Source organism: Folsomia candida, unplaced genomic scaffold (assembly GCF_002217175.1).
Source record: "Folsomia candida strain VU population unplaced genomic scaffold, ASM221717v1 Fcan01_Sc014, whole genome shotgun sequence".
NCBI lineage: Eukaryota > Metazoa > Arthropoda > Collembola > Entomobryomorpha > Isotomidae > Folsomia > Folsomia candida.
Genome location: NW_019091206.1, coordinates 3415110 through 3425643, shown reverse-complemented (window position 1 = coordinate 3425643; position 10534 = coordinate 3415110). Strand labels below are relative to the sequence as shown.

Genomic DNA, 10534 nt, shown 5'->3' with positions numbered 1-10534 from the left:
CAACGAAAATATTCCCATATTCGAAATTTTGCACACTTAGGAAATGATTGCATGAATAAATTTGTGCAAAATTTGGACTACAAATAAACGATAATACTGATAAGCTATGATAAGCTAGATATAATAAGCTATTAGATATTTTTGGAGATTTAGCACAAGACTTCATTCAGGTTTCTGATTTTTTTGCAAATGAAAAGTGTTCACGATTTTTTTTGCCAATTATAAGTGTTCGCGAATTTTTTTTGCTTACTTGCAGAATTTTTGTTATATGTATTATTGTATATATAAGTTTCCATTCATAAAAATTCCAAGCTGTTGATGCATTTCATTCACTCAAAGATTATTTTGCTACCTTTACATAAAAAGAGTTGACAAATTTTGTATGCACACAAAATCAGACTACATTACAATAAATCGACTCAATGTCGCCGATTATGCTAAATAAATAGATACGCGTTTTCGCATATTATACAATTTTTGCAACCTCAAATATAATGGTGAGTTGACCCACCTCTTCTTATCATCACCGATATCTCCCTCACTCATCACTTATCCAACTATACATATTTTTGGCGACAATCCGGCGACAAATATTTTTCTTATCCGATTTGGAATCAATTATAGTCGGTCAATAACCAATAAAAATCTTACTTCCTTTGTCTCAAAACGAGAATGACACCTTTTATTTTTCATAATTATTTGTTGAGAAAAAAAGAAACGTGACATTTTTACAGTTGGTGGAAAAAAAATGAGGTCAACTAAAAATATTTAAGTGGAGATTTAATAACTTAATTTAAAGGTTTTTTTATGGTGCCGATGACCTATCGCAGTTTGACGACTATTTGCAAAAAAAAGTCATGCAGAATGATGCAAAAAGTTAATAAAGATAAACAAATCGGCTGGTTAAAAAAATTTTGTACACTGTTTTTCATGCACAAAATATGCATGAATACATGTACGTGCAAAAAAAATTGCAAAAAACTATTTTCTCAATTGCTTTCTCCGTCTTCAAAATATTTCTCTTTTTGCATACGTACGATTTTATTTTTGTTTACTAATATACTTTCTATCTCATTTTAGCATAAGACGTGACATTTTTAATTGCCAAATATGTCCCAAATGTCCAAAATAATGTGAAAATACTTACTTTAATTAATGCAATATTTAAATGGAGATGATATGTCGTAGTTGTACGACTATTTGCAAAAAAAAGTAATGCATAATAACATAAAAAATTAATAGAGATAAATGAATCGACCATAGTTTTGTTAATTTTGTATACTGTTTTTCATGCGTAAAATATGCATGCATAATCCATGCAAAAAATTTGCAACAAATTTTCAACAAACTTTTTTCAATTGCTTTCTCGGTCTCCAAAAATCCAATCTTTTTGCATACGTACGATTTTATTTTTGCTTACTTACTTTTTACCTCATTTTAGTATAAAACGTGACATTTTAAATTGCCAGACAAGTCCTAAATGTTCAAAATAATGTGCAAATACTTTAATTGGTGCAACTAAGAATTACGAATAATAATTAACGGTTTAATTGAACAAATTATTATTTTGACGAGACGAGAACGAGATGAGACTTTGCTCCGCGGGATGGTCTTTGTTTTGTGCGGGATGAACCCTCAGTCAGTCACTTGTCCTGTTCTGTTCTCTGTTTTTGTTCTCTCTTCCTTCTGCTGACCGAATTGAAATTAAAGTTTGTGGTTTGATAAGTTTAAATACTACTTAACAATTAATTTTACACTAAGAATAAAGGTCTCCCAGCGTATGCTGTCAAATTTTGAGCAAATTAGTTTGAATCGATCACAAATTTGATTAACATGAAATTTGCAAAAGACGGGCACGTTTGGCAGATATTTGCATCCGAACAGGACGCAATGAAAATTTGATAAGTGTAAAATTGTGATCGAAAACTGGTAGTAAAATTAAAATTTGTCAATTTTTTGAGCACATTTTCTCCTCTCCGGAAGCAACTATATCTGCCAAACGCATATCGTTTGAAAATTTCATCCTAATTAAATTTGCGATCGATTCACTCACACTAATTTGCTCAAAATCTTAGAACATACGCTCGCCGACCTCTATTATAATTTATTAACTAATTATTCCTCTCTTTATCTAATCAAGAGATCTAATAAACTTCCAAATGGCTCCAATCTCGTCCAAGACGGGAAGTCCGATGAAGACGTCGTCCTCTTTGAATGTGGAGGAGGATGTCACAAAGGCGAAAAAAAGTCGGTTGGCGATAAGTGACGTCAAAACAGAGCTGCCCGATTACGACTCGGCGTCAGAAGATGACCAAGAGTTTCCGGAACTCAAGGTGAAAAAGGAGGAGGAGGAAGATGATAATGAAGAGGAATTTCCATCTGTGGCGACGACTAAGCCGGCTGGACGGGAAACGTTGAGGGCGACGAGGTCACAGACCTCTTCAAATAAGGGATCGAGCTCCAGTTTGGGGACAGGTGAGGGGAAAATTTGGCAATATTTTGCATTACGATACTCATGACCAAAATCAGCACATTTTTAATCATTTCTTAATTGAGGGGGAAATTTGGCAATGTTTTGTATCGCGAAAACTTAACGCGTGACTTGACTTATCTCAAAAATCGTCAAAATCATCATAATTTTAATCATTTCTCCACTTTGGGAACTTATTTTAAAATTCTAGAGGGCAAATTAGTAGTCAGTGAGTTGATTGATGGAATGGCGTTGAGTTTTTGAGCCAGTTTTGACGAGCTCCAAATTTTCTTTCAAATTTTCCAAGGCTTCTTAAACTTGAGATCTCCACCTTCAAAAAGTGTCAAAATCTGGAGTGTACATTAAAAAAATTGGCAACTCCCTCTGCTCTATAAATTTGTTGTCCAGAATTTTAAAGCAAATTCCCAGAGGCGAGAAATGATTAAAAAATGTGCTGATTTTGACAATGAGCCATCAAGTCATACACTAAATTTCATCAATTTTAACTAGCCATTAACTTATAATATTTACTAATTCTACAGGTGATGAGACAACCAAACGAAGCGGCAGCATTCATGACCGTCTCGGTGACCAGACCGGCCGACGTGGCTCCATTCACGATCGACTCGGCGAACGCGGCAGTGTTCACGATCGGCTCGGCGAAAATACACTCAAACGACCCCTCAGTTCGACCAGTATGCGTTCCTCCAACGATTCCAAGCCAGGTTTTGAAGTGGAAACTGACGTCACAACTTTGGGCAGGAGACAGAAACAGATCGAATATGGGAAAAATACACCGGAATACGTTCACTATGCTGAATCAGTGCCACGGTGAGTGAAAAAAAATTGCAAACAAAAATTTGCACAAATTATACTTTTTAGCAAATTTAGGTTAACGTCAAAATCAGCACATTTTTAATCACTCCTCTCCTCTGGGAAATTTTAAAATTCTGGCCGACAAATTTGTAGAGCAGGGATTTGGCAATTTTTTGGGAAATGTACACTCCAGATTTTGACACTTTTTGAAGGAGGAGATCTCAAATTTAAGAAACCTTCAGAAAAATTGGACCTCGTCGAAACTGTCTCAAAAAACTCAACGCCATTCCATTAATCAACTCACCGACTGAAAATTTGTCGTCCAGAATTTTAAAATAAATTCCCAGAGCCGAGAAATGATTGAAAATGTTAAGATAACGCAACGTTAATCTTGTTCCTCTCAAAATTTTCACAAATTCCCATTCTTTTTCCAGCCCCGATCGTAAACCATTTCACCCAAAGACGCCCAACATGCATCGAAAATACAGTCGTCGCGCGTGGGACGGTCTCGTCAAACAGTGGCGGCTCAATCTCCACTGCTGGAGTCAAAAAGCCCAAGACAGCGGCGCCGAGCTCAAGATGGAGCTGGGCGAAAGTGCGGCCTCATTAACGCCAAAAGAAGAAGGTTTAAACGACTCTTTCACCTCGGAATCCACAAATGTCGAAACGGACTCCACCTCGTCCTCCATCTCGGCCGCGTTTTCGGTCGGAGTCTCCTTCGCAAACCAAGTTTTGCTCAAGGTGGAACCCAAACTTGAAAAGGACGACGACGACGACGGCATCGAAAACGACGCCCTCGACACCACGATGACTGAATCATCTCAGCAAAGTCAAGATAAAGAAGGGGACGATAAGTTGGGCACTTCTTGGGCGGACGAGGTCGAGGAAGAGTATTACGAAGGAAGTGATGGTGGTGAAGGGGAGATTATTACGCCACCATAAAAATGGCCCATTTTTCAAGGTTCTAGTTTTTTTTAAATAGTACACGAGTCTTGTAAAATAAGTGTTAAATAACTACATAGTTTCCCATTTTCGAAAATTTCCAAAATTTACGTCTATAACGTTGTTCTAAATACTTCTAGAAAAGAAAATGTTGGCTCTTTGTTATCAATTAATGATCAATTAATTATTGCACAAAAAATGCAGATTAATCATATATATTTTTCGCTTTATAAACACTTCTTGTTGAGATTTCCTCCTAAATTATTTGCTGCCAGTGTACATACTTTTGTATAAATAGTTACATGATGAATATCTTACTGTAAGTGAATCTAGGTCCATAAATTAAGTTAATTATGCAGCAAATGTATTTGTGTAATTTGGTATTTAAATATACGACTATTTAAACGAGTCGTCATCATGCAATGTAAGACGAGAATGTGAAGAATTAATTAATTAATATGATGCGAATTTTTTTGCAATGCTCAACTTTTCCCAAGATGATAGTGTAAGAGCTCAAATTTGCTAAAACTTTAACTGTATTCAACATATTTGCAAATGTGACATTTCAAAGGAATAATTTCGGCTCAGCTTCTCGTCTTCCCATAAAAATAACTAACTTTTTTAAAAAATTTGACCACCCGGCCAGGCCAAGCCACTAAACATTTATCCCTTAATTTTAATTAAAAATTTGACTACAGCACAATTAATTTAATTTAATTAGATGACACGAAATCTTAACTATTTAGTAGGATAGATCTTCTCATATTAATTAATTTATAACCTTATGAATTTTTACTAAATCTGCTGGACTTTCAAAATCCTTACTGACTCATTTTCACTCTGTATGAATTACTTACGTATTTTATTATTAAAATGTCATCCATTAAATATGTACGAGACTTTAATACCTTGTTAAAATGTTGATTATATATATTTTTCCCTACTTATTTACATATTTGCAATAATAATTAATGAATAAAAACTATGTTAATCAATCAAACTTTGACCATCTTTACCACCTCAACCGGCATAAAAATCATTAACTTTGGCCACTCACTAAATATTTTTCCCGTAATTTTAATTACCAATTGACTATACATCATAGGTAATTAATTTAATTTAATGACCGGAAATCTTAATTATTAACCTATTTTATTATTAACATGTCATCCATTAAATATGTACGAGAGACTTTGATACCTCGTTAAAATGTAGATTATGTATTTTTGCCATACTTATTTACATATTTGCAATAATAATTAGTAAAAAAAACTGTTAATTAATCAAACTTTGAATTGGCTTTCCTACCGGGACGGAGGTCCAACCGCTTCATCCATCATTTCGATAAGCACGTAGTCCAAGTCTGTTTCTTCCGGTGGATTGTTATCCTCCGCCATAATTTCCTCCTTATCATCGTCCTTATCATGACGGTGGTCAAACTTGGCGTCGGGACGATGCAGCGTGGTCGGTGGACCTTCTTCAACGGGGCGTGATTTCTTCTGGTCATCTTTCGTCGTCGGAAGAGTCTTTTTGTTGGGACGGTTATCTATTTTATAAGCAGAAGGCGGATATGAATTTACGAAAAATCACGGAAATATGGATTCAATATTTGCGAAATATGTAAACAATTCGATAATAAAAAAATAAACGCCATAATATTTACGAAATATATAAATAAATATGTACGACCTAATAAGGACTTCCTCAAAATTTGCATTTTTGAATTAATGCTCTGGATTTTTCTAAACAGGCAATTGGGTAAAAAAAAATTATCTCACTTCGTTGAAATATTTACAAAATATATGAATCTTTTTAAAATATGTAATTGATTTGCATACTTTTCAAATAATAGCAGAAATATTAACAAATGTTTCTGAAAACCTAGAAATGTAAAAATATTTAACAAATATTTTGGCATTTTTGTGATCTATGCGAGTAAAGGGAAACACCCAAAGTTTGCCCACCGGTCGGAATCAAATGACCAATTTGAAAATGAATACATATCCGCCCTCTATTCATGATAAATGGTTGTCGATTTGACATCGATTTGACCTTAAATTTATTATTACGATCCACTTACTACTCGCGAATTCCAGTTCTTCCAACCAAACGCTCAGTCGTTTGACCTCGTTCCCCTTGACGCTGGCACGATGAAAGGTCACATTTTTAGCTCCCTTACCGTCGTCGTCCTTATCATCCTTTTGGTCACCTAAATTTTTGACCCCGTCCGTCGACCCCTTTTTCGTCATCCACGCGCTCGCCTGTGCACATAATTAGTTAACACTTTAATTTAATTGTCGTTCAGTAATTAAATAAAATTTCCTAATTAATTAACTACTAAATTAACACTTTAAGTATTTAATCAACGTAGCGTCGTACCCTTAAAACAGCGCGGACAATGCCCCAAACGTCTTTTGGGACGTCGAAATCCGCCCAAGTTGTCTGAAACACGTCGACATTAACTTTGGGGTCGTTTTGTCGCAAAATGTACTTTTTTGCCATCCATGCCCACGTGTTTCTGGCCTGGAATTAATTTTTTCACAAGAAAATTAATTTAACGTAGGACTCAATAATTCATCGTCAAAATCGACAAAATCAGCACATTTGTCATCATTTCTCGCCTCTAGGAATTTATTTTAAAATTTCTGCACGGCAAATTTAAACAGTAGGTTGTTTCACGTTTAAAGAATATACATTCCAGATTTTGACACTTTTTGAAGGAGGAGATCCCAAGTTTAGGAAGCCTTCAGAAAAATTGGAACTCGTCGAAACTGGCTCAAAAAACCCAACGCTATTCCCATAATCAACTCACCGACTACAAATCTGTCGTCCAGAATTTTAAAATAAATTCCCAGAGGCGAGAAATGATTAAAAAATATGCAGATTTTAACAAGTTTGGTGGTAAGTCATCGAATATCATATTTTTGTTTATTTCTCGCCTCTGGGAATTTATTTTAAAATTCTGGACGACAGATTTGCCGTTGGTGAGTTGATTAATGGAATGGCGTCGAGTTTTTTGAGCCAGTTTCGACGAGTTCCAATTTTTCTGAAGGCTTTCTAAACTTGAGATCTCCTCCTTCAAAAAGTGTCAAAATCTGGAGTGCATATTTTAAAAAATTGGGAACTCCCTGCTCTACAAATTCGTCGTCCAGAATTTTAAAATAAATTCCCAGAGCGGACAAATCCATAAAAATGTGCAGATTTTGACGATACTTTCTCACCTCTCTTCTCAACCTTGCCTCCCTCTTGGACTCCTGCAACGCGTATAAATGAAGGTTCGGAAAGTCCTGGTGTTCCGGGTAGAGGTCGAGAGTGGCCGCGGTGTGGCGGAGGGCAAAGGTCAACACGTGTCGCATCCACCAGGACGTGAGAACGAGGAAAAACGAGCAGAAGAAGATGCTCGGCCCGACCGGGATGGGGTAGGGCAGCTCGGCGTAACGTTTCAAGGCTTTGATGGGGTGGGGGCGTGGGGGGTAAATCCGCTTCGTGTACTTTCCAGAGATCGCGATCAGGTGCGCGGTCAGCTCTTCCGGGATGAACTCTTCGACCGAACCTTCCACAAAGTCGACCTGTAGGTTTGCAAAATTCGTAGGTTTGAAAAATTCGTAGGTTTGAAAAATTTGCATAAATTCATTTGCAAAAATTCCTAGCTTTGCAAAATAGATATCCATCTAGATATTTTTTGCAAAAATCATCCCAAAAATTGTGATTATGTTGAAAATAAAATTAGAATTGCAGTAGCGGATTCAAAATTCCACCACCACAAGGTCTTCGGCCCGTGTCAGAGTTTAATAATTTTCATAAAATTGGGATTTCAGATATTTTGACCTTAAATACCTTTCGACCGGGTCTAATTTTTTTAATAATCTTAAATAATTTTGGGGTTTCAAAGCACAAAAATAAAAAACACAAAATTTCGACAGCAATATTTATACTTATTTGTAATTGGTGGAATTTTGGGGGGTAAGTTTTTGCCTATTAGTAAAAAAAAGATATTGCAATTTTACTTTTATTTTCCAAATAGTTCCAATTTTGGCTGCTTTTGATCAAACATTTCGCAAACCGATACACAAGTTAAAGGCTAAACCGCTGCTAATTATTGAAACAATTGGATTAGCATATTATCCAAATTTGCAAATAATTTACATACATGAACGCAATCACCCGACGCGTCATCCGGGTCGAGGCAAGGGTTCCCGTTCGAATTGAACTTTTCGTCACCAGCCTCCTCATCAAATTCGGGGTCAATATTCACATTCGGGTTCTTCTTCCTCACGGCGGAAGTCGGCCTCGGAAATAAATTCGTGGCAAAAATTAGGATCAAAATGAACACATGAATTTGTCCCATTTTGATTTTTAATTAATTTAAATAGTGTTTTCTGTCTTTGGAGAAAGGAAAACGCGGAATGACGTATTTTGAAAAATTTCATAACATGAAAATAGTGAAAGATCGAAGAGTTTCACATTTCCATAACTAGCAAATCATGCGGCGTAGCAACATCACTTGCAATTTTTGCGGTGAAATTTTGGAAATAAATTCGTGACCAAAATTTCGAATTTTAATTACTTTAGTTTTTTTTGCGAGGAAGACGCCGAATGACGTTTTTTTTTAAAAATCATATATTAAAAACAGTGTTAATTAGATTGGCGAATAACCCTTGGAGGAGGTACTCACGTCAACATTCGAATATTTGAATACCTCGCAAATTTAACATAACTTGAAAATTTCATCGTTTTCTAAGATTTCGGAACTTTTTTTTACAGAAAAGAAATTAATTTTTATTGAAGAACACATTGATTGGTACAAAATATATTTCAGAAATAAATTCACGACAGAAATGCGAGAGGAAAAGGCCGAATTGCGTATTTTGACTTTCATAACCTAAAAAAACAGTGATAGATCAAGTTTAACAACTGGGGTAAATATTATTGGAAGTACTCACCTTCACAAACCTTCACATATTTGAATATCCATACCTGTTCAAAAATGCAGTTTTCATTCAAAGTTCAGTAATCCCGATTTCTGCCTGAAGATTTTCATTCACATTCAGTATTTTCCTTCAAATTCATTTCATTTCATTTCAATTCACTTCGTCTGACTTCATTTCTTACTTCGCCCATGTATTAAGCATAGAGTGAAAAATGAAATGAGTGAAAAATCCTTCATTCACAGTCATTCATCTGAAATGACGGAATCTTCAATCATTTTCATTCAAACCATAGGGAATTCATTTTCATTCACTATCACTTACCATCATAATCACTCAAATGAATGAACGTGAACAGGTATCTGCATATCTTGCAGATTGAGAATAATTGCGAATTTTTACGAATTTTGCGAGATTTCGGAAATAATAAATTCGTGTCAGAAATTAGGATTAAAAAGAACCAAGTAATTTGTCACATTTCGATTTTTTATTAATTCAGTTGTTTCTTTTGTTTCAGGGAAGAAAATGACGAAGGACGTTTTTCGAAAAAGTCCATACCGTGAAAACAGTGGTAATTAGATAAATGAGTTAAAATTCGGCGTACTCACGTCAACCTTCGCATATTTGCATATCTTGCAAATTGAGTATAGCTTGCGAAATTTTGCGAAATTTGCGAGATTTCTCGAATAATAAATTGGTGCCAGAATTTAGCATCAAACGGAAATTAGGATAAGATAAGAAAAGTTTAGAAAAATTAAGATAAGATTTAATCAGTCAAATTAAATTATTTTTGCAAGTAAAACGACGAATTTGGTATTTCGAAAAAAATAACAATTTCGAAAAAATAACAATTTCGAAAAAATAACAATTTCGAAAAAATAACAATTTCGAAAAAATAACAATTTCGAAAAAATAACAATTTCGAAAAAATAACAATTTCGAAAAAATAACAATTTCGAAAAAATAACAATTTCGAAACAATTACCACAAATGAAAAAATAACTTCAAACCATATTTTGAACACATTTTATATTGTCTCTAGATTTTTCAAAATTTATTAATCCACCTTACCTTTTTATTTAACCAATTTAAAATTTTTTTGGGAGGGTAAACGCCGAATACAAAAAATTTGAAAAATTTATTTAACAAAAACATTTACAGGTTTTTGCCTAACTTTCTCTTCTTAGAAGAGTCTTCTAAACCATTTTCGAACACATTACATAATTTATTTATTCCAGTTTTACGCACAATTTTTTATCCTCATATCATTTTTCCTAGATTGATTAATCAAAATTTATGTCACTTATTTTTTAAGATTTAACCAATCAAATTAAATTAATTTTGCAAGTAAATCGACGAATTTGATATTTAAAAAAAA

The 10534-nt window shown here is 34.5% G+C and overlaps 1 protein-coding gene across 1 annotated transcript; it reads left to right on the top strand.

The window, feature by feature from the left end:
- The first annotated feature begins 1599 nt into the window (after positions 1-1599).
- Positions 1600-4950, top strand: LOC110855876 (histone RNA hairpin-binding protein). The gene is made up of 4 exons (XM_022104271.2): positions 1600-1709; positions 2141-2475; positions 3013-3301; positions 3721-4950. The coding sequence occupies exons 2-4, from the start codon at positions 2160-2162 to the stop codon at positions 4226-4228; spliced, it is 1113 nt and encodes a 370-aa protein (XP_021959963.1). The 5' UTR covers positions 1600-1709; positions 2141-2159; the 3' UTR covers positions 4229-4950.
- Positions 4951-10534: the final 5584 nt, after the last annotated feature.